Source organism: Rhineura floridana, chromosome 4, assembly GCF_030035675.1.
Source record: "Rhineura floridana isolate rRhiFlo1 chromosome 4, rRhiFlo1.hap2, whole genome shotgun sequence".
Taxonomy (NCBI): domain Eukaryota; kingdom Metazoa; phylum Chordata; class Lepidosauria; order Squamata; family Rhineuridae; genus Rhineura; species Rhineura floridana.
The window spans coordinates 164,616,220-164,641,421 of NC_084483.1; the positions used below are offsets into that span (position 1 = coordinate 164,616,220).

A 25,202-nucleotide genomic window follows, 5' to 3' on the forward strand; every position below is an offset into this window, starting at 1 on the left:
TCTTGTTTTATATATATTAAATGCAAGAAGCAAATACTGGCATCTTTGGATAGGATACTGATGGGATTGCCTGTGCTGTCCATTACTGGCTGAGGCAAGCTCAAGAACTTTTAATTGATTCTGTTAAATTTGCAGGTGGGAAAGTTGCTTACGTCCGCTGAACATAGCAGGTTGTAGCTAGACTCATGAGCCCTCTTGTGAAGAGAACGTCATTATCCTACTTTTTTTTTTCTTGTTACAGTTTAGGGCAGAGGTGGGTAGCCTTTTTGGCACCATAGGCCAAATTTGACTGCTGGGAGGTGCTGCCCACCTGTCAATCTCCAGAGACCACAAATTACATCAGATCATAGAATCATAGAATACTAGAGTTGGAAGGGACCTATAAGGCCATCAATTCCAACCCCCTGCTCAATGCAGGAATCCAAATCAAAGCATTCCTGACAGATGGCTGTCCAGCTGCCTCTTGAATGCCTCCAGTGTTGCAGAGCCCACTACCTCTCTAGGTAATTGGTTCCATTGTCGTATGGCTCTTAACAGTTGGGAAGTTTTTCCTGATGTCCAGTCAAAATCTGGCTTCCTGCAACTTGAGCCCATTATTCTGTGTCCTGCACTCTGGGATGATTGAGAAGAGATCCCAGCCCTCCTCTATGTGACAACCTTTCATGTACTTGAAGAGTGCTATCATATCTCCCCTCAGTTTTCTCTTCTCCAGGCTAAACATGCCCAGTTCTTTCAGTCTCTCCTCATAGGGCTTGGTTTCCAGTCCCCTGATCATCCTTGTTGCCCTCCTCTGAACCTGTTCCAGTTTGTCTGCATCCTTCTTGAAGTGCGGAGACCAGAACTGGATGCAGTATTCAAGAGGAGGCCTAACCAGTGCTGAATAGAGGGGAACCAATACTTCACGGCATTTGGAAACTATACTTCTGTTAATGCAGCCTAAAATAGTATTTGCCTTTTTTGCAGCCACATCACACTGTTGGCTCATATTCAGCTTGTGATCAACGACAATTCCACAATCCTTCTCACATGTCATATGGCTGAGCCAAGTATCCTCCATCTTGTAACTGCGCATTTGGTTTCTTTTTCCTAAGTGTAGAACTTTGCATTTATCCCTGTTGAATTTCATTCTGTTGTTTTCAGCCCAATGCTCCAGCCTATCAAGGTCCCTTTGAATTTTGCTTCTGTCTTCCACAGTATTAGCTATGCCCCCCAATTTTGTATCATCTGCAAATTTGATAAGAATGCTCTGTACCTCCTCATCCAAGTCGTTAATAAAAATGTTGAAGAGCACTGGGCCCAGGACCGAGCCCTGTGGTACCCCACTCGTTATTTCCACCCAGTTTGAGAAGGAACCATTGATAAGCACTCTTTGAGTACGATTCGGAAGCCAGCTGTGGGTCCACCTGATAGTTGTTCCATCCAGCCCACATTTAGCTAGCTTGCTAATCAGAATATCATGGGGCACTTTGTCAAAAGCTTTGCTGAAGTTGAGATATATTATGTTCACAGCATTCCCACAGTCTACAAGGGAGGTTACCCAATCAAAAAATGAGATGAGATTAGTTTGGCAGGATTTGTTCTTCATAAATCTGTGTTGGCTCCTAGTAATCACTGCATTTTTTTCAAGGTCCTTACAGATTGACTGCTTTATAATCTGCTCCAGAGTTTTTCCAGGGATTGATGTTAGGCTGACTGGTCTGTAGTTCCCCGGTTCTTCTTTTTTGCCCTTTTTGAAGATAGGGACAACGTTAGCTCTCCTCTAGTCATCCGGCACATTACCGGTCCTCCATGATTTCGCAAAGATAATAGAGAGCGGTTCTGAGAGTTCTTCAGCCAGTTCCTTCAATACACTAGGATGCAGTTTATCGGGCCCTGTCGATTTGAACTCATTCAAAGTGATTAGGTATTCCTTGACTGTTTGTCTGTCAAGCTCCAGCTCCAATCCTGCCCCTTCTACTTCACATTTCCCGGGAGGGTCATAGGCCCTTTTTTGGGAGAAGACTGAGCCAAAGTAGGAATTGAGGACTTCTGCCTTTTTTTTGTCATCTGTTATCATTTTGCCTTCCTCATTGAGTAGCTGTGCCACCATTTCTTTTTTCTGTCTTTTACTATGGACGTACCTGAAGAAAGCTTTTTTGTTGCTTTTAGCATCCCTCGCTAACCTTAGCTTATTCTCAGCTTTAGCCTTCCTGACACCATCCCTGCAATTCCATGATACCTGCCTGTACTCTTCCTTTGTGGCATGGCCTTCTTTCCACTTCCTGTATATGTCCTTTTTTGTTTTCAGGTCATCTCTAAGCTTTTTGTGAAGCCACATTGGCTTCTTCTGCTGTTTTCCCCCTTTTTTCCTTGTTGGAATTGCTTGCCATTGTGCTTTTAGAATTCCTTTTTTTAGAAACTCCCACCCATCTTGGACTCTATTTCTCATTAGGGTCGCTTGCCATGGAACTATACTTACAACTGTTCTGAGTTTATTGAAATCAGCTTTCCTGAAGTCCAGGGTGCGCATATGGCTACTCTCAGCTGTTGCTTCTGTTAAAATCAAGAATTCAAGTATGGTGTGGTCAGTTTCCCCCAGAGCTCCCATAACGGCCACTTCATCCACCAAATCATCTCTATTTGTTAGAATCAAGTCCAAGATAGCTGATCCTCTGGTTGCTTTCTCCACTTTCTGTAGGAGAAAGTTATCTCCAACACGTCAGAAATTTCTTGAGGGGGTCGTGTTTGGCAGAATTTGTCTTCCAACAGATATAGGGATAATTGAAGTCCCCCATTACTACTACATCATGCCTCCTCGAAACATTGGCAATTTGCTTTTCAAAAGTTACATTCTCGTCTTCTCCTTGATTGGATGGTTGGTAGTAGACTCCAAGCACCACATTCCTTTTATTACTTGCCCCATTAATTTTAATCCAGATACTCTCGGTGGAGTTACCAAGCTCATCTTCCTGAATTTCTGTGCAGGGATATATATTTTTAACATATAGCGCAACTCCACCTCCCTTTTTATTCCTTCTGTTCTTTTTGAAAAAGTTATATCCTTCAATTGCTATATTCCAATCATGGGAGTCATCCCACCAAGTTTCAGTTATTCCTATCAAGTCGTAATTGCCCTCCTGTATTAAGAGTTCAAGTTCATCCTGCTTGTTTCCCATGCTCTGCGCATTAGTATACAGACATCTAAGACCATGTGATACTTCAAAGGACTTTGGATTTCAAAGCACAATGCAGGTAGCAAGTCAGTGCTAAAAGGAAGATTTTCTCCTTCGTTTCAGCAGCTGTTTCAATGCTGTCTATGCAAACTCCTCTAAAAGGGTTATCATTGAAACAGCTGCTGAAACGAAGGGAAAAAAATTCCTTTTAGCAACGACTTGCTACCCACATCCTGCTTTGAAGCCCGACACTTGGGACTTCAAAGTGCAGCCAAACTGAGCAGGTTTGGTTGTGTGAGTTCTCTGTAGGGAGCTCACTTGAGCATCAGTCAATGCGTGGGAAGGTCAGTCCTGTATAACACAGGGTTCAGGTGCACAAGAGAATTCCTTGCAGGGAGCGCTCTTGCACACCTGGACCAAGTAGGATTTATCTCCCCACATATCAGCTGATGCACAGTATAGCTATGCTTTGTGCAAAGCATTAGACACTCCCAACAACTAGTTGTTGTCAGGTGCTTTGGAAGCTGCACAAGGGTGCTTTACAGGTGCTGCCCATCAACAGCACTGGAAAAGCCCTTTTCATCTAAGTCCTGCTCTTGCCTCTCCCACACCTGTTGTCAGACCAAATAGAGAAGGCTAGTGGGCCAAGTGTGGCCCACAGGCTGGAGGCTCTCCACCCCTGCTTTAGAGTACAAAATCTTAGGAAGTAACTAGGATTTGAAATCTATGAGTAACTATGAAAAGTGACGGAAAAACAAGTATTATGGCTTGGATCTAACCATGAAATGAATTGAACTCACAGACGGGGACTTTCGCCCATCCTGTTGCAGCTCCTTGCAACTCCTGATAGTTGGGATTCCTTCTGAAATGGCATGAGATGTGACATAGGAGACTGTAGGAGGAAGGGGGAATTGGCATATATCAGGAACCTCCCTCCCATAGTGCCTTTTCACATCCTGTTGCTCAGTTGTATCCATGTATATGATTTTGCCACATTTGTGTCCTAACCCCCTTAGAGTGACATGCAAGGGTCATCCCATTTTACCTTAACAAAGCCTAACTAAATAAAATTGAGTTGGGTGAATTAATAGAGCCTCAGCAGGAATAATCTCTTCATGCTTACTAACTAGCAAGGTGATTGTTTTCTCCATGAACTGAAGCTAAAAACATGGGTTTGTAATGTATGTTTGGGGATCTGGCAGCAAGTAATAACCTAAAATTCACTGGAAATGTAGGCATTGAACTAAGAAGATGACTACTGTAGGAGCCAAGTGAATGGACTTGGGAGTGCTGATGCTAAGCAGGTGTGGATGTGATGACTTTCCTTGACCTGAGACCATATGACTATGATAATTGAATATAATACTTTTCCTTTCACCTTCTATTGAGTACCCGGCATATGCTGGGGGGTAAGGAACTGGCAATCCCACCCCATATATACGGTCTGCCTAGTAAACGTCGCAAGACGTCACCCTAAGAGTCGGAAACGTCTCGCACTATAAGTGCGAGGACACATTTACCTTTTTTTCTATTGAAAAAAATCCTAAGAAAACTTGCTAAAGAAGTTAAATCTGTACTACAATAAAATATTCTGTATGTGTGAAGAATGATTGTGATTGTAAGTGAGCTGGAGCAAAAATGAGAACTGCAAACATTAAAAATGCACAGCTTAAAAGAGAACAAGTTTAAAAGTAGGTAGTTTAGATCGGAAATTGAGGTGACCTACATTGAAGAATGTTATACACAAATGGAAGCTCCAAGTCTATGCTGCCCTCTGTTGGATAATGCAAAGAAATCAGAGCTTGCTTTTCAGATCATTTCTATGAGGTATCCAGTAGCTAGAAGTTTGTTACAAAAGATTTGATTTTCAGTGACTTGGTGCTAAGACTTGTTGCATCAGGAAATAGATGTATATGGTGGTGCATATCCATGGCTGCACTTGTGTAGTAGCACAAAACATTAAATTACCATTGCCTGGATGTTGAATCACCATTTTATATTCATACAACACTAACATCTTTAAAATTGTGATGCTAAAAGTAGCTGTCTCCCTGAGGTACGCACAGGTGATACAGTGTTTGGAGTGACAAGGATGACACCCTGGATTGGTGATAGGTAGCCTAATTTGCACAGACAGTGAGAGCTATGCTTATATATATATATAAGACAGTTTTGAAAGCAACAAACAGAACTTCACTCAAAGCTTGCTCTGGATCCCTATAATGATTCCGTTAATCACCTAAAAATATATATGAACGTAATTGTGATTAACCAAACAGAGGTTTTTATTGTATTAACAAAATGTTTCAGCTTCCGCCTTCATCAGCTGCTAACATACAAATGCTGTTACCAAGGTTGCAGTTATAGAGCTTTGAGGATGTTTTGTTAATACAATAAAAACCTCTGTTTGGTTAATCACAATTACGTTCATATATATATATATAACAAAGGATGTACTGTGCAGATAAGATGCTTTCTTCTAATCAGGAGTATTTATAGCCATTGTTCCAGGTAACAACAAAAAGGGACCTATCTCTTCAGTAGTTCATCACAATTCCATTTCCTGTTCTAAAGTTTTATCAGCCCAGTGATATTTTTTATTTTGGCCACTAAAAGTGCTTTTCTCAGGAGTTGCAGGATACAATGGGTCCCTACTCTTCTAATACATTATAGTAATATTCTTTGCAGCCATTTAAAAGGTTTTCAGTAAGAATATTGTCCTTACAGATATGCAAGGATCGTCTAGATCCAGAGCAGATATATTACAGAGGAATAGAATCATAAATTAATTCTTGTTACTAGACATCTAAGACTCTCTCCCCCCCCCAATGACTAAACAGTGGACATTCTCACCACGTATGCATGAAATTAGCATTCATTGCCCTATACTCCCTACAGCCAACTTGAGTGGTTGTGTAGAACTTGCGCTTTTGTGACAATATGGTGCTACCTACCATATTTTATATAACATCTCTCTGATTTAAAGGCATTGTAACAGATCTAATAGGTAACTTTCTAATTCCAGTAGAAGCTGAGCCTGCTTGATAGTGACTTGACCAAAGCATGCAGTGACCTTCAAGCCTTAGCAGGGATTTAAACCTGGCTTTTGGCTTGTGAAAGCCCAACGCCCTAGCCCCTTCCCACAAATGTCTTCTGGTAGCAGTTGTAAACTGCTAAGAATTGCAATTAGAAGGCAATGGATAGCTAGTGTAAACATATCTAATATGTTTGTAACTATCTTAACCATGCTGTGTTTCAAGGCAAGTCAACCAAGTTAGGCATCTTATTTAGGAAATGGATTGATTGATCTATTCCAGAGCAGTACCATGTGGGTAGAAGCAACAATGTTGTTGTTTTTCTTTTTGCAAGCTGCCTTTTGAATGTTTCTGGATTAATATGCAAAGCTAAAATTCAAATTAAGCAAGAAATAATATTGAGACTATTGTCTGAAGAGTGGAATATAAATTCTTATATTGCTTACTAGCTCACTATGTATATGTTAGTGGTCAGGTGGCCTTTACTCTGGTTTCAGTTGCCCATTTTTTTACCTTTTCCATTTTCTTTATTGTAGACAGCTGCAGGAGCAGCAACGGCAAAAGGAGTTGGAAAGGGAGAGGCTGGAACGTGACAGAATGGAGCGCGAAAGGCTGGAGCGGGAAAGACTGGAACGCGAGAGGTTAGAAAAGGAAAGACTGGAACGAGAGCGGTTAGAACAGGAGCAACTGGAGAGGGAGCGGCAAGAACGAGACCGGCAAGAGCGTCTAGAAAGAGAGAGACAAGAACGGGAAAGACAAGAGCAGGAGAGAGTGGAATGGGAAAGGCAAGAAAGAGAGCACCAAGACCAGCTAGAAAGAGAACAGTTGGAATGGGAAAGAGAAAGAAAACTGTCAAGTGCTGGTAAGAATGTTAATACATTGTTTTGAAGTACTAAGTTTGATGTATGATGGAGTTAATCAAAGTAATTGCACATTAAAATTACTGATTTTCTGTTTACTGATAAATTAACTATTTTCCAGAAATAGAGAATTGGAGCTTATTGTCAGCAACTAAACTTACTGTACTTCTGAAATAATATATGTTGGCTAGTATGTTTTTGAGCTTTCAGTAAGTGTCTGAATTTCTTTGTCTCAAGAAGCAGTTACATAACATTAGTAAGAAAAGAAGTCCTGTGTTGATCATTTATGAAGGTAGTGTAAAATTCTATGCTCAGAGAACTACAGATTCTACTGAACTGCTAGTCTGTAAACCTCTGTTCCTACTGCTTAGTAACCTGTCCTTTATGCTAATCCCAGAGTGAGAACTGTAATTCCTCTTCTTATCCTGGCCTGTTTCTGTTGAACTTCCAATTCTTGCTCTCTTTTAAGCTTGTGTATCCCTTTTCTTTCAGCCTTAGCCTGCTCCACTCTGTCCTGTAACCTAGGCTGCCACCTTCAGTCTACAAATTGGGCAATATATGTCCCTTTCAGGACTTGGACAAGAGAGTTTGTGGCATTTTCCAATAAATGGCTGTACTTGAGAAATGTTGCTTAGATCAGGCAGTGTTAGTTCTTTGAGTGTAGCTCTAACCATAGCACTAGGAATTTGATAGCGAAGGTCTCTGGCAGTTTTACCAGCTAACTTGGAAATTAGATGAAATGTTGACATTGATGTTGGTCAGTTGTCTAAGTAACTGAATATTTGGTATGAGAGTTTAATGTCGCTAGGCAGACTTTAGATGAAGAGTCTTGCTGAAACCTTTTAGCAAGTTGTGGGGAATATATTTTAGATAAGTCACTATGTAAAACTCATTGGATCCAACATTGTTCTCAGTTTGATATATGAGAGTATTTCTTTGGATACAGAGCTGTGACTTTTCTTGTTGAAGACTGCATTGATAAATTGTAATTCAAAACATTCAAAATAGATTTTGAAAAACATACAAAATCTTAGTTTTTCAGAGATCGGCCATTTAAAAAATGTTATATAAACATTGCCCATTCTAACATGTTCAATGAGATAAGACCCAGCCAGATGCAATTGCTATGATAAGGAAATGGACTGCCTTCAATTCGATCCTTACTTATGGCTACCCTATGAATAGGGTTTTCCTGGTAAGCGGTATTCAGAGGGGGTTTACCATTGCCTCCCTCTGAGACTAGTCCTCCCCAGCTGGCTAGGGCCTGCTCAGCTTGCCACAGTTGCACAAGCCAGCCCCTTCCTTGTCCGCAACTGCCAGCTGGGGGGCAACTGGGCTCCTTGGGACTATGCAGCTTGCCCAAGGTTTCACAGGTGGCAGGGCATGTAACCCCTGAGCCACTCACTGTGGGGGTGATCTTTAGCTGGCCCTTGACACCCAGGAGACACAAGCGGGGATTTGAACTCACAGACTCTGGACACCCAGCCAGGCTGTCCTCCCCACTGTGCTATACCAGCTGTATTGCTGTGATAAAGTAGTACCAAATCCTTGGGGTGTCTGGTTGTTTATATTTTCTTGTTTTATGTGAATAGAAAGTTGAGTAATCTCTATATTGTGAATCTGGTGTCATTCATTTGTATTCGTTCGGAGCTACCTGGCTCAGAGAGGTGTGTAGAAATCTACAACATAGGACTCGCTTCATTTTTGATCAGGAGCATACGTCTGTGCATGTGTGTTTTCTTGACCTTGAAGGGCTCAAAAAATGTGCGTCACTCTGAATGTAAAATCTAGAACTGCAGGAATGGTTGCGAGTTCATTACAACATAATGGTCTTTGTTCAGATATAACATTAAAAAATAACCCAGCTTTTCCTGGGAATGTGCATTCCCCCCCTCCCCCTGTAGAGCCATGAGAGGAGTTTAGAAGCTTTTGCTTCTTTGATTAATCACAGCTTGCCATGTTGTCTGAACCTGGAGAAACTGTGGTTGATTTTAATTATGGTTAGTGTAAACAAGCCAATTTCTAACCAATTTCTTATGAAGCTGGCTTTTTTTTTTTTTACGAACAGTTTAAGGCTTCACATGATACACTGAATTGCACTTAATCCAAAATGGAAACAGAAACTTCTGATCTCCTCTTAGCTGTAGTTGTTCTTGACTGAATGCAGCCAGTGTAATAGAATATGCTACCACTAGCCTGTAGCTTGTATCTCAATGTAATAAATATAGTCTTAATTTGCGTAGCCTTGCTCACAAGTCCACATAAATTATTAGCCCACATTTTTACTAGCCTGTCTGCCTATATGCTTGTTAGTCATGTATAGCACATTAGCATCCTAAAAGAACTGTTTCTGTTCCTTTGTACAAAAGCTAGTTGCTACTTTGCCTTATAAAATGGAGGCAGTTCTTACTTGACCTAGGCGTGCAGGCAGATGGCTACTTGCAATCCTGAATTTGCAGCTATTCTGATCTATATTTTCTGTTTCTAATTAATGATTTGCTTGAAAAATCAGCAAGCTGTAAAGCAGACACTTATGTAAGCCAATCACCTGCAGAAGAACTTTCTAATTTCTCGTGTTTCGCATGCAGTTCTTACTTTCAGGATGATATGTCTGCTTTGTATGGAGGAAGTGTAAGATTTAGGCTACACTCATTTACATTAGCTTGGTTTGGAAGTCACATTAAACCATAGTTAAAATTAAATAGTGGCTTAATGTGAACAAGCAGTGGCAGGTGCACACTTCACAAAAATCTCTGATAAGCTCTCACCACCCATGCTATTTCCAGGGAAGAAACAAACTAGAGGCTGGCTAGTGAACCTGGCTTGTGACTTGTTTCTGTTGAAACAAACCATAAGTGCTAAAACCAAGAAGAAACCTTCACTTCTGATTGTGGTTTGTTGAGAGAAAACCAGGCGATGAGCTCTGATTCACCCATACTATGAAGCCAGCCTTTGGCTTGTTTCTTTCCTGGTGTGCTAAAGGAAGGAGTGGGAGAGGCACACAGCAAGGCCTTTTGAGTTGTGTGCACCAGCACACTTGCTTGTTCACATTAAACCACAGTTTAAGTTTATGGTTTAAGGTGATGTCTGCACCAGGTCAACAGGGCCTACATTGACTAGGCATGTATAAGATTACACGGTTCATATGCTGGAACTTTGTTCTCTAGATTTTTTTTTAAAAAACTTAAGATCACTACACTTGATTCCAACCAATTGATTTTGATTATTACCTTTGTGGACCAACTTTGTAGTGAAGTTTCTTGCGTTTCCAAAATATGCTTGAAAATTCATATACTGGCACAAATAAATATGGCAAAATTGGAAGCATCTGTTGATTAGTGTATAAATTCTCCTAACAGTAATTTTACTTGTGCCTAATCCTCCGATACTAACTATAGTCTACATTTATAAGTTTTGTTTGAATGCTGGTTTTGTTGCTTCATTAGCTCCCTTTTTCTCTCTCTCCTCTTTTATCCTGTCTGTGCTGCTGCTTTCCATCTTCTGTCCAGCTCCATCTTACGACAGCTCCCCGTATAGTACTTCACTTCCTGAGTACTCCAGTTGCCAGCCTCCTTCAGCACCACCTCCTTCATATGCTAAAGCAATGTCAGACTCTACTCCGGATTATGCTATAGTGACTTCTGCACAACCGGTTTCCTCTCCCCCTACACCACCACTAAGGCACTCTGCATCACGTTTTGCTACATCTTTGGGCTCTGCCTTTCACCCTGTTCTTCCTCATTATGCCACAGTTCCTCGTCAAGGAAACAAAAATTCTCGACCACCTTCACCAGTGAACCCCCCAGCCTCTTTGCCGCCAAGTACCAAATCCACTACTTGGTCTGCGTCTAGTTTTGCACCTCTTCCCCCTTCTCCTCCTGTAATGATTAGCAGCCCCCCAGGCAAAGCCACTGGTCCAAAGCCCGTTCTCCCAATTCCAGTTACTGCTCAGTTATCCCAATTATCACCATCCCCTCTTGCATCCAATGGTCTTCCAGAATTGGCCAATTATCCAGCACCTTCACCACCTACCTCTGGTCCAACACCACCACCTTCCTTTCAGCCTCTCTTGCTTTCTGGACCTCAAGCCCCCTCTCCAAGTTCCCCTAATGTCTCGACTCCCTCATCCAAGCCTAGTGTTCTCCCTTCTCCCTCTGCAGCTCCCCCTGCCTCTGTTGAGAACTCTCTAAACTCTGTGCTGGGAGACTCCTCTGCTTCTGAGCCAGTCTTGCAGACAGCCTCTCAGCCGATTGAATCTCCGTCCCAGCAGGGTAAGGTTTCTGTTACTGCTACTAATTAACTAATCAGGAATGCACTCAAAACTAATTTGCATCTGAAACTTGATTTATCCTGAAGAATCAACACTTTGAAAGCTGCAGTGATCTTAATACCCTCAACAAAGGTTTAGCAGGATGTTATGAAGAATTTTGAGACTTTGCAGAACTAATATATTAAAGTTGTTTTTCAGTCAAATTTAAACAATGTATTTTGTTACGTCTTTTCATTTTTGGAAGAACAGTGCCTACTTGCTGAATGTGTTTTGCTAGGGTTTTTTTTAATCATTGGAAGTTAAATGAAGAATGCTGACTGTTGATTGGTTTTTTCTCAGTTCACTATTATTCCCTAAAAAAACCTGGAAAGCACAATTGATAAGATTCAATATGTCTATTGTACAACATATTTGAATTCAGTCTGTATGTGTATCCAAAATAGCTTTAAGTTGAAGCTGTTCCATTGATTTAATATGTTTAGCTGAAATTTCTGAGGAGTCCAAGGGCACGTACTTAATGTGATGCAAATCAAATTTACAAGATCACCTGATCGTTTTAATGTTTCCCCCAGTCTGAGATAAACATTTTAAAGAGTATGTTGTTATACATATGTCACAACTCAGAAGCAGGCAACCCCTTATTGATTTGTGATAGTCTACCACTGTGAGGAGAGATGGAAATCAACCTGCACTTCATAGGAAAATTGTATCTGTAATCATGGGCCACCCTTATGTAAGGATCTTAAAAATAATAATAATAGTAATAGTATAACACTTATTTTTCATCCAGGCAGCGGAGGGGAAGCTACTCATTTCATCAACGTTTAAATTTTTTCTAACTCACTAATGTATGCTTTATTAATAGTTCTGGAAATCAGTATGGGCATGAGGTACAAATGTATATCTTGTCTTAAACTTGCTTAAACTGGTGAACAACGGGTATGTTTTCTAGGCTTCCAGTTGGGATATAAACTCTTATGGAGTTATGGTCATTGCCTCAAAAAGAAAATTGTAGAACAGGAAAAGATGCAGAAAAGGGTGGCCAAAATGATAATAGGGATGGAGCAGATCCCTTACTAGGAGGGTTACAATGTTTGAGCTTTTTAGTTTGTGAAAAAACTGGGGGGGGCATAATAGAGGTGTATAAAAATATGCACAATGTGGGAATGGTGGACAGAGAAGTTTTCCTCCCTCTCTCATAATGCTAGCACCTGAGCTTATCCATGGAAGCTGAATGTTGGGAGATTCAAAATAGGCAGAAGGAAATACATCTTCACTTAGTGCGGGCATGGGAAACCTCTGGCCTGTGGGTTTAAGTAGGCCAAGTAAGGGTCCCAGTTCATCCTGTGAGGCCTTCCCCCCCAAAACCACACTCATCTATCCCACAGCTGACATCATATGTGATGTCATGTCTGGGGAGGTAGATATGGGATTGCCAATTGGGAGCCTTAAAGTGCACTCCCAAGTGAGGCTTGCTGTTGCCACCAATCAGCTGATTGGTGGTGAGAGGAAGCCAGCTGGGATCAGTGGCAGTACGGATTTCCTCATAGGGAATGCTGTAGCAGCCAATCCCAGCAGAAAATGGAACTTGGGGTCAGCATCGATCATAATGATGTCAGATGATTGACAGGTCGTTGGGCCACCAAGGCTGGGGGACTCAGGATCTGGCCTGTTAACCTATGACATTTGCTACCACAGGAGGTATTAATGGACACCTACTGGCACAACTTTAAAAGAGGATTGGACACATTTATGGAGGATAATGCTATCAGAGGCTACTAGCCATGATGGCTGTGTACTGTCTCAGGAATTATAAGCTATATGCCTCTGAATGCCAGTTAGTGGTGATCACGAGTGGGAGTGTGCTATTGTGGTCATGTCCTGCTGAGGGCTTCCCGTATGCATCTGGCTGGCACTGAGGACAGTGAGAACTAGACAGGCCATTGGCCTGATCCAGCAGGGCTCTTATGTTTTTATGTCATTGGGCTTTTTTTTATTCATAGAGTTTGTTGGGGTACTTCATGGTTAACATTACACCTGTGCCTTTAAGAGTCGTTTTTTGTATGTGGTACAAAGACTGCCTAGTATCTTATCCCTCAAAGGATTGGCATGAATTATGTTTGCGGCAACACTGTTTCCTCTTAAGAAGTTTTAAGGGTAGTTTTTCTTCAAGCTGAGTTGTTTGTTCATTACTATTGAAGTGTGTGTATTAAAACAGGAGAATATTTTTCTGTGATGATACTGAAAAAGCAACCTATATGGGCAATGTGCATTTTTTTCTTAATGTTGTATAAAATTGGTCTTCTGACAATCTTCACTTTTTGTCACAATGTTTCTATTTGGTTTTGTATGTGTGTTTTAATTAGGTGTTATCCAAGGACAACCAGCACCCCCACCCCCACCCCCTCTTCCATGTGGCCCTGTCCAGTCACCTCCAGCAGTCCCACTTCCCCCTGGGCCACCTCCACCACCCCCTCTTCCACTATCAGGGCCACCACCACCAGCACCTCCTCCCCTCCCAAACCAGGTTCCTCCTCCACCTCCAGCCCCCCCTCTCCCTCCCGCTGGTTTTTCCACGGGATCGATGTTTGAAGACCACCGTCCTTTAACAGGACTAGCAGCTGCTCTTGCTGGAGCCAAACTCAGAAAAGTCTCACGGGTAAGTACAATTGCAGGTTTTAAATTTTGAAATTTAACTTTCAAATTAAACTTTTTATCTGTTCAGACTGTTTATAATGAATGTTTAAAATAGTTATCAACAGTGTCTTTAAAATGCCTATACCTAATTTTATTAGAATTAACTATAACAGGTAATATTCAGATGAAGCCCTATATCAGTCTATGGTTAGGCTTTTGTTTAGTCAGATCTAAGCTAATTATTAGAATCTTTCCTAAACTATTCAGATACATGATTTTTTTTTGCCCTGTATAACAGCAGTTTAATAGTTTAATTTCCATGTCTCTATATGTGCTTTATCAATATTTTAGAATGAAGAGTCTCCTAATATAAGTGGAGGAGCAAGCTGTGCTTCGCTGAAAACAGATACTGGCCGTGGAAATGGGCCACTTCCCCTTGGAGGAAGTGGTTTAATGGAGGAAATGAGTGCCCTGCTGGCAAGAAGGTAAGATAATAATTTGATGTTTACATAGCTTTTGCAGTAGATTCAGAATAACTAACAAGATTGATTTTAGGGTAGTTCACACTGTATATGTTTGGACCAATGTATGTTGCCGACCATGGAAGCAAATGGTGGAGAGCTACAAACATCCAAGATCCCTGGCATGTGTACCGTACGAAGCACCTATAATAACACATTTTCAGTGCATTATGTTTTTACACTTTGAATGCCATTTGTGTACTCTTATTTCATCCTTCAGTGGAGGGCAGTTTTTCAAGGTGCCAAGCAGTGTTGGATAAGGAGTAACTGAATTCACTTTTTGCCCCTATTTGAAGGAGACGAATTGCTGAGAAGGGATCAATAGAAGTGGAACCGAAAGAAGAAAAAAATGTAAGTTGACAAATTAATCTGACACAATATGCAAATTAATACTACATTTGAACTATTGTAATTTCTGACAACATGGCTTTTAATTTGTCTTAATGGGAAACACCGCTTCAGCATTTCATATTTGGTAAATTAGCTTTAAATGGTCTGTTACTTCCACATTGCTTCTAGAAATTTTATACCTATGTGACCCTTGACTGCCTTCGGTCATAAATATAACCAGAAATGCAAGTTTATTGTAATTTTTATCTCATTTAAATAGGAAGAACCAGAGTCTTCAGCTTCCAAGCCTCCTTCAACAAGCACACCTGGTAAGTTGTATAAAATTGTTCACATAGTTGACACAATTCTGTGTGTTCAGTGTCCTTGTTTTTAAGGTTCACATTCATTTCTCCAGGATTATGTATGGTTACACAAGCAAAATAGTAATTTGTGTAACTTTCAATTGGATGCTTACTGTAAATACGGGTAAAGGAAATTTCTGAGGATTGAAATATTTTAATTCCTAGTTAAAATAATTTAGCTGTGTTTTTCAACATTTTAAGTTCAAGTTCGTGGCTTCCTTTATGGAATCAATCCATCTCTTGTTTGGCCTTCCTCTTTTTCTACTCCCTTCTGTTTTTCCCACCATTATTGTCTTTTCCAGTGAATCATGTCTTCTCATTACATGTCTGAAGTATGATAACCTCAGTTTCATCAGTTTAGCTTCTAGTGATAGTTCTAGTTTAATTTGTTCTAACACCCAATTTGCTTTTTTCGCAGTCCATAGTATGAGCAAAGCTTTCCTCCAGCATCACATTTCAAATGAGTTGATTTTTCTCTTACCCACTTTTTTCACTGTCCAACGTTCACATCCATACATAGAGATCGGGAATACCATGGGCTGAATGATCCTGACTTTAGTGTTCAGTGATACATCTTTGCATTTGAGGACCTTTTCTAGTTCTCTCATAGCTGCCCTCCCCAGTCCCAGCCTTCTTCTGATTTCTTGACCCTTATTGTCTCCATTTTGGTTAACGACTGTGCTAAGGTATTGATAATCCTTGACAAGTTCAATGTCATCGTTGTCAACTTTAAAGTTACATAAATCCTCTGTTGTCATTACTTTAGTCTTCTTGATGTTCAGCTGTAGTCCTGCTTTTGTGCTTTCCTCTTTAACTTTTATCAGCATTCGTTTCAATTCATTACTGGTTTCTGCTAGTAGTATGGTATTGTCTGCATATCTTAAATTATTGATATTTCTCCCAATTTTCACACCTCTTTCATCTTAGTCCAATCCTGCTTTCCATATGATATGTTCTGCATACAGATTAAACAAATGGGGTGATAAAATACACCCGTCTTACACCCTTTCCGATTGGGAACCAATTGGTTTCTCCATATTCTGTCCTTACAGTAGCCTCTTGTCCAGAGAACAGGTTGCACACCAGGACAATCAGATGCTGTGGCAGCCCCATTTCTTTTAAAGCATTCCATAGTTTTTCATGATCTATACAATCAAAGGCTTTGCTGTAATCTATAAAGCACAGGGTGATTTTCCTCTGAAATTCCTTGCTCCATTCCATTATCCAGCATATGTTTGCGATATGATCTCTGATGCCTCTTCCCTTTTTAAATGCAGCCTGAACATCTGGCATTTCTCTTTCCATATATGGTAAGAGCCTTTGTTGTAGAATCTTGAGCATTACTTTACTTGCATAGGATATTAAGGCAATAGTTTCATTACTGCGTTCCCTGGAGTCCCCTTTCTTTGGAATTGGGATGTATATTGAACGCTTCCAGTCTGTGGGCCATTGTTTTATTTTCCACATTTGTTGACAAATTTTTGTCAAAATTTAGACAGATTCGGTCTCAGTAGCTTGTAGCGACTCTATTGGTATGCCATCTGTTCCTGGTAATTTGTTTCTTCCAAATATTTTAAGCGCCGCTTTCACCTCACATTCTAAAATTTCTGGTTCTTCATCATACTCCATGAATGAATCTGTCATATTTGCATCTCTTTTATATAGTTCTTCAGTGTATTGCTTCCATCTTCCTTTCATTTCATCTCGGTCAGTCGGTGTGTTCCTCTGTTGATTCAACATCCCTACTCTTGGTTTAAATTTCCCTTTGATTTCTCTAATCTTTTGGAACAGGGCTCTTGTTCTACCCTTTTTGTTGTCCTCTTCTATTTCTATACAATAACTATTGTAATAGTTCTCTTTGTCCCTACGTACCAGTCACTGTATTGTTGCATTTAGGGTTCTCACCGTGTTTCTGTCCCTTTTTGCTTTTGCTTTCCTTCTCTCTTTAACCATTTTAAGAGTTTCTTCAGTCATCCATTGAGCTCTTCCTCTCTTTTTAACTAGAGGTATTGCCTTTTTGCGTTCTTCCCTGATAAAGTCTCTGACTTCAGTCCATAGTTCTTCTGGTTCTCTGTCAACTAAGTTTAAAGATTCAAATCTGTTCCTTATTTGATCTTTATATTCTTCTGGGATGTTATTTAAATTGTATTTTGGCATTATGAGTGCTTTGTTCTTCTTCTTTAGCTTTACTCTGATTTTCGATATGATCAGTTTATGATCTGTACTGCAGTCTGCTCCTGGTCTTGTTTTTGCAGAAAGTATGGAACTTCTCCATCTTCTGCTACCAATTATATAATCAATTTGATTCTTGTATTGACCATTTGGTGATGTCCATGTGTACAGTCGTCATTTTGGTTGCTCAAAAAATGTGTTTGCAAGAAACAAATTATTGGTTTCGAAGAATTCAATAAGGCTTTCTCCTGCTTCATTTCTATCTCCTAAGCCCCATTTCCCCAAAGTTCCTAGTTCTTCTCTGTTCCGTACTTTTGCATTTCAGTCCCCCATGATTATCAGCGCATCTCGTTTTGGTGTGTGATCAATTTCTTCCTGTACTTCTGCATAAAATTTCTCCAATTCCTCTTCTGCATTTGCTGTTGAAGCATAGACTTGGATGATGGTTATGTTAATAGTTTTCCCATTAAATTTCCGTGATATAACTCGCTCAGATCTTGCGTTATAGCTCTTAATTGTTTTGCTGCATCACTTCTCACTATTAAAGCATCCCCATTTCTTCTTAATTTCTCATTTCCTGCATAAAATATTTTGTAGTTGCCTGATTGAAAATGTCCCATTCCTGTCCATTTTAATTCACTCACACCAAGTATTGTAATCTTGATACGTTCCATTTCTTTCTTGACAATTTCTAACTTTCCCTGGTTCATGCATCCCACATTCCATGTTCCTATTGTGTGCGTCGTACAACTCTGGACTCTCCTTTCACATCTGTGTGCATTAGCCTCTGGGCTTCCTTTCGGCTTTGACCCAGCTACATCATTAGTCACAGCGCTACTTGTATTTGTCCTTTGTTCTTCCAGAGTAGCTTGTTGAGTGCCTTCCGACCTGGGGGTCTCATCTTCCAGCACTATCTCGTGATGTATTTTGGATACTCTGTTCATAGGGTTTTTGTGGTAAGAGGTATTCAGAGGTGGTTTACCATTGCCTTCCTCTGAGTTTGGGTGCATCTTAGTCTGGTGTCTCAGGTTTGACCATTCCGCCTTGGGTGCCCCTGCTTCTGATGGCATTGCTCTCAGCTTCTTCAGCACTCTCAAACCCCTTCACCACATTAAGATGTGCATCTAGATGGGGATGTATGTGCATAGGCTCCCTTTTTAACTTTTCTTTTTTTCCTAGTCCTTTGATTTACTACTGCCTCCTTGAAAGGAAAAAAAACACATTTGGGTAAAGAATGAACAGTGAGGTAGATGACAGCCAATGATTCAGCATTGTAAAATCCTTAGCAAGAGCTTTTTAAAAAAATCTCTGCAGATTAATGGGTCAGCAGAATGCCAGATGAGATTGAGTTTGCAGGGTGGTGTACATAGGAACAAAATGCCTAATACTGTGTATAACCTGGAAAGACTTTCAGGTCACAATGGATCACTTACTGAAAACGTCAACTCAGTATGTTGTGAGTAGCAAAAGTTCTATTCATATTCAATAGGGATTATTAGGAAATGGATGGAATGTAAGAGAACCAAGTATATTTCAATGCTAGTATATAAATTTGTGATACAGCCAGGCAGAAAGTGTCTAGAACTGTACAAATCTTATTTCAAAAAGAACACTCGTGTTAAGGTTTTACTGTTAGAAGTCCAGAGAATGCCTGTTATGAAAAAGTAAATAAACATTAATAAATACTACTATTAATAATAATTAACTTTATTCATTTTAATACTGGAAGGTGTACATAAAAATAGCCACACAGTGAGGAAACTGAAATAACTTCTCTGTGAAGGTAGCTAATTCTAGGTAAGAAAAAAGGCGATGGAGGGCCATGTTAAATGTGTATAAAAATATAAATCAAGAAAATTAGGAAATTTATTTTTCCCAAAGTACTAGCATTTGGGTCTATGTAATGCAACTGATTAGGCTTAAGTTAAGGATAGTCTAGAGGAAGTACTTTTTCACACTGCACTTAATTTAATATGTAGAGCTCATTGTGATACAATGTGGTAATGGATTGTTTAAAATAAGTGGACAAAATCAGGAAGGAGATCTGTCATTCACTGCCAGCCACAAGAGTTAAATGGAATCTCCACATTCAAAGGCACATATTGAACATTAAGATGCTAGAGCCAATTGCTATACTGATTAATTAACTAATTAATTACATTTATATACCGCCCCATAGCCAAAGCTCTCTGGGCGGTTTACAGCAACTAAAAACATTAAAAACAAATATGCAAATTTTAAAAACACACACAAAAAATTAAAAACACAATTAAAATTTTTAAAAAACAATTTTAAACACGTGCTAAAATGCCTGGGAGAAGAGGAAAGCCTTGACCTGGCGCTGAAAAGATAACAGTGTTGGCGCCAGGCATACCTCGTCAGGGAGATCATTCCATAATTTGGGGGCCACCACTGAGAAGGCCTTCTACCTTGTTGCCATCCTCCAAGCAGGCAAGGAGGAGGGCCTTGGATGTTGAGCGTAGTGTACGGGTGGGTTTATGTTGTGAGACTACCCATTATAATTTGACCAAAACCCCTAACACACCTGCATTCAAATACATTCGAGTGCCAACTTGTAGACCCACCTAAGTTTGTGAAAAGAATCTTCACACACACAAAAAGGCAAGTCTTGAACAAATAGAGCGGTCCCTTCTCTTTTTGATGATTAAACAGCAGCCCAGCCATCTAGTATCAGCACTGGGCTGTTCCCCTAGCCCTGCATCTCAGCACAGAGTCTCAAAGCTGAGAGCTGTTCAGTATTCTAAAAGTAGTTGAAAGCAAACATAGGAACAGGTATGTGAAACCCTAGTCCAGTGAGTATGTAATAAATTGCATAATGCCTCCACTGATTTTATGGCATGTGAAATCTTGTTGGTCATAGAAAACATATCTCTCTCCATAAGCACTTGAATTCATCACAAAATATTTAATTGCTCATTGTATGTAGCTCTCACATCCAGTGATTTTTATCTCTTACAGAATTAACAAGAAAGCCTTGGGAAAGAACAAATACAATGAATGGAAGCAAGTCACCCATTATCTCAAGGTACTTGTCTATTGTTTGCAAAGGGACAGGCCATGTTCCCAACCCATAACTGGAACAGAGGAATTTTATAAAAGTTTTTTTAATATCAAAATAACAGATCAACAGTATATTATGCATTTAGATAGGAATATCTATCAAATAACTCTTGGACAAGGAATTGGGAGAAAAAAGTGCCTTTAAACTTCCAATAATTTGTCCTCTGTAAAGATAAATTTTAAGTCATTCAGACCATCCAGTGAGAGATGTGAAGAACTGGAAGAAAAAGGAGGGAAATTACTTTTTATTTTCCTGATACTGAAAAACTGGAAATTTGGCAAGAAACCTTTTATGAAGTTAGATTCAAATGCAGTCGATTTTTACTAATTGTGACTTGAAAAAAAGATTGACCTACTATATTTTCAAGGACAAAGAATTTACGGTTTTCATGACACTACTACTTCAAGATGGCTAGTTTGATCTACAGCGACTGTGCACTTAATGTGCATGATGATAAGGTATTAAAAAGCCAGTGTTACACATTTAGGCTAAATATCTAAATTTATTCTCTCCTTTTCAACACTCAAGTAAGAGGGCCCTTACTTGTATAATCATGGTAGACACTAGATCAGTGTTCAGATAGTAGATAAGTTCAGTTGCTGGTGGAAAGTGCAGGTAGCATAGTTAACTTGAACCATGTTCACTTGTTCTTTATAGACCAAAATCTGCATCCTCTGGGCAACCCAGTACGAATGGAGTACAGTCCGAAGGGCTAGACTATGACAAATTGAAACAGGTAAATAGGCTCTAGCCTTAATGTTATTTATGTAATATGCTTTGATTACTTTCAATGGGTAGCATACTTTATTTCCAAACTTAATTCTCTGTCATCTAAGCAACATGGCGGTGTGCAACATGATAGGAAAGAATATAAACCATAATAATAAAATAAACACACAGGTACTCTCAATATGCCTGTTCAAAACATATACAGAAAATACCAAAGTATAACTGCCTTCAGAGAGCATCAACTTTAATGAAAATATTTTAACTAGCTGTCAAATCTGCCAGCAGAAGTGGATGAACATGCTTCCAATGGGCATTAATAAGCTTTTGGTCTTAATAGTCTCCTTAATTAATAGACATTAAACCAGAATTACCCATTTTGGCCTTAATAGGGAACTCTAGTTTTAAATTAGCAGCATCTCTGAACCAAAGGCAGGGGCAAGGACAGAGCACACAGACACTAATTCCTGGCTTCATAAACTATACTTTGTGAAGCTGGTAAGAATATGTCCTAGTGGGACTTAGAATTGCTACTTAGCCCATAACCCTTGTAAAGAAGCATAAAATACATGCTTGTATCTCTTCTTAAGATATTGCATTATTAATATTCAATACTGCACAATGCTTTCCCCTAGTTCATCTTAAACACAGGAGGTGGGGGAGCAAGATCACACCTTTTTGTCCCATCCCACCACTGAGATCTGTCAGTTTCCAAACGTGCATGTAACATTCAGTGTGTGATTAGTTCCAAGATTAGGAAACGGAGAGAATCATCTGCACATTTGGGGCTAGTGGGCATTGGATTCTAGGTGCACAAACCCTACACAAACGTAGGAGGAATTATAATTTCATTTAGGTCATAGAAACACTTCATTTGGAGTGTTGGTAGTTGAAATTAAAAGGTAGACTTGTTAATCTTTTGTTCAATTTTTATATCTCTTGAGTTGCCTTGGGCAAAAGTTTTGACTTTTAAACTGTTCTGATATCACAGGATATTTTAGATGAAATGAGAAAAGAATTAACAAAACTAAAAGAAGAATTAATTGATGGTGAGTGTTTAAACCTGTGTTTGATTTCTAAAAAGCTAATGTAAATATATATGAAATTAACCTACCTTCAGGTGTTGTTTGAATATCAGGCTGGATTTTAAAGCAGATTGCAAATTAAAATCACTGTGCAAATGGTCAATGTCCTCCTTTGCTTCTGTTCTTAGCAGAACTATTGCTCAGTTTGTTGCTACTGTAGGCCTTTTTTTTGCATAAGACTAACTGTTTTCATATCCACCTTCATTCCCCTCCTCATTGTCTTCCTTGGTCCCCTTTGCCAGGGAAAAAATAATTTTCTGCAATATCTGTTTAAGCCTTTATCTCTTGATCCTGCAGTCCAAAGGGTGCTAATCCAGTGTTAGTCATACTCAGAGTAGATCAAATGAAATCATTGTAAAGTATCTTAATGACAATTGATTTCAGTGGGTCTATTCTGAGTATGACTTACGTTACTCAAAGATTCTGTGTTGAGCAGAATCTAGAACACATGGTGATTTTGTCCAAAATTGCAAACAAATGTTCTGCAGCCTGGCCACTTCAGACTCAATAACATTTTCTCTGTACACTTTCGCACATATAATTGTTTGCTGTATGTGAGTATAGACTGACTTTCATTATAATTGGTTTATTTCTGTAAAATATTTTTATACTGCCCTTTGTACAAATCCCGAGGTGGTTTACAACACAACTTAAAACAATGCACTAAAAGTCAGTAAAAGCACATCACAGTAAACAGATTAAAATACACTCAATAGCCAGTCTTTCAAGACATAGTGACCCTTAAAAGCCTGGGTGAATAAATGTGTTTTCAGGAGGCACCAAAACTCATCAGAGTTTAGTAACTGCCATATTTCAGGAGGTTGATGGTTCCACAGACTAGGCACTACAGCAACAACAACAAAAGCCCCCCTCATGGATGCCTCCAGATGTATTTAGGCAGGCTGTGGCACTACCAGAAGGGTCTCATCCTGAGATCTCAGTAGTTGGGCAGATCTATACAGCTGAAGTTGTTCCTTCAGATAACTAGTTCCAAGTTACTTAAAGCTTTAAAAGTGTACAGCAAAACCTTAAACTTGGGACAGTAGCAAATTGGCACTCAGTACAGTTCTTTCAATAATTGCATTACATGATCTTGGTAGGCTGCTGCAGACAGCAGCCTAACCATTGCATTTTGCACAAACTGCAGTTTCTAAATCAGTTCTAAGGGCAGGCCTACACAGAGCACCAACACTGATATGGTTACTCAAGTATGAATCACTGTCAGGATTTATACCTGTCAGGATTCTATTTCAGCTTTCCCCATATCCAGATCAATCCTCTCACATTCTGAGGCAAAAACCAAATCAAGGGTGTGCCCGGTTTTATGTATTGGTCTGATGACAAACTGAAGCAGCTTCATTTTGTCATGGAAGCGATGAAATCCTGACCTGCCCCAGTTGAGGCAACCTCAGTGTGAATGTTGATGTCCCCAACTTCAGAGGGGGCTCAGGGTGGAGTATAATACACAAATTCACAAATCTAAAACAATCAAAACTATTAATTTAAGAGGAGCTGCTAACATCAACATCAAAACTTCTAAAAACTGCATGGAGGGTTGCATAATAAATATCCTAATATCCTGCAAATGCTTGGACAAACAGATGAATGTTTACCTGGCACACTGAAACAATAGTTGTTCTTCCACGGGGTGGACATTTCACCACAGAGAAGGCCCTTGCCCATGTCACTGCACAGTGTAAGTATCCCAGTAGTAGGGTCCCAAGAAGAGCCTCTTCTAAAGATCCTGAGACACATGTAGGCTAGTACAGGGAAAGGTGTTTGGGTCCCAAGTCAATTAGGGCTTTACAGATCAGCGCTAGCATGTTGAATTGGGCTTGGAAGCACGTTCACAGCCACATGCAGAATCCTTTAGAATTGGTGTCACTTGATTCCATCTGGCTAAATTGGTGAACATTCTGGCAGCTGCATTCTGCACTAATTGAAGCTTCCAGATTATCTTCAAAAGCAGCCCCACATACAGATGGGAGGTTACCAGAGTGTGGGTTACTGTGGTTGTGGGCTGTCACGGAACAACCATATCTGGCAAAAGACTGGCAAAAATTACTTAGGCTTTCAGTGACAAAGCTGGATCCAAGAGAACCTCCAGACTACTTACCTGCTTTTTCAAGGGGAGTATAATCCCATCCAGGGCAGGCTGACTACCTAATTCCTGGACCTAAGAAATCAAACTGCAGTCCTCATTTTGTCAGAATTCAATTTCAGTTTATTAGTAATTGTTAGACTCCCATGCAGAAGTATTCCTGGTGCTGTCTCGATAAGACAGGTTTCCTGAAAAGCCAGTATGGTGTAATAGTTAGGGTGTTGGGCTATGACCTGGAAGACCAGGGTTCAAATCGCAACTACCGTGCCAAGTTCAAGGTTCTAGCTCTGGTGTACAAAGCCCTATACAGCTCGGGACCAGCATACTTGAAGACTGTCTTACCCCTTATATACCCAGTTGATCACTGCGCTCTGCAGGTGAGGGCCTCCTGCAGATACCATCTTATCAGGAGGTCCGTTCTGCACAACATAGGAAATGGACCTTTAGTGTGGCGGCACCTACCCTGTGGAATTCCCTCCCCTTAAATATTTGGCAAGTGCCATCTCTGCTACCTTTTCGGCGCCTTTTGAAGACTTTCCTCTTTCAACAAGCCTTTTAAGTTGAGACCTATCCCAGTCTGTGTCTGTGTTAGAATTGCTTTTAATATGTTTTCTTTAATAATATGTTTTTGACCTTTTTTTAAAAAAAAGATTTTTAAAACTTTTTTAAAAAATGTTTTTAACATTTTGTTTTAATGTATTTTAAGGTCTTTTAATGATGATTTAAAGTGTTTTTAGCATTTCTGTTTACAGCCCTGGGCTCCTGCTGGGAGGAAGGGCGGGATATAAATCAAATAATAAATAAATAAAAACTCAGTAATGAAGCCTGCTGGGTAACTTGGGCCAGTCACTATTTATCCGCCTAACCTA

The 25,202-nt window shown here is 39.9% G+C and overlaps 1 protein-coding gene across 5 annotated transcripts in view; it reads left to right on the forward strand.

Annotated features, from left to right (window-relative positions):
• ENAH (ENAH actin regulator) overlaps window positions 1-25,202 on the forward strand; it is a 137,601-nt gene that overhangs the window by 109,141 nt on the left and 3,258 nt on the right. For 3 of the 5 annotated variants that reach the window (XM_061625049.1, XM_061625048.1, XM_061625050.1), the window contains 9 exons: window positions 6,724-7,049; window positions 10,557-11,318; window positions 13,684-13,976; window positions 14,306-14,439; window positions 14,772-14,826; window positions 15,086-15,134; window positions 20,319-20,385; window positions 21,079-21,157; window positions 22,139-22,196. In XM_061625049.1, the coding sequence (XP_061481033.1) occupies window positions 6,724-7,049; window positions 10,557-11,318; window positions 13,684-13,976; window positions 14,306-14,439; window positions 14,772-14,826; window positions 15,086-15,134; window positions 20,319-20,385; window positions 21,079-21,157; window positions 22,139-22,196 (1,823 nt within the window). The remainder of the gene's footprint in view (window positions 1-6,723; window positions 7,050-10,556; window positions 11,319-13,683; window positions 13,977-14,305; window positions 14,440-14,771; window positions 14,827-15,085; window positions 15,135-20,318; window positions 20,386-21,078; window positions 21,158-22,138; window positions 22,197-25,202) is intronic. The other 2 variants (XM_061625051.1, XM_061625052.1) reach the window with 2 other exon arrangements.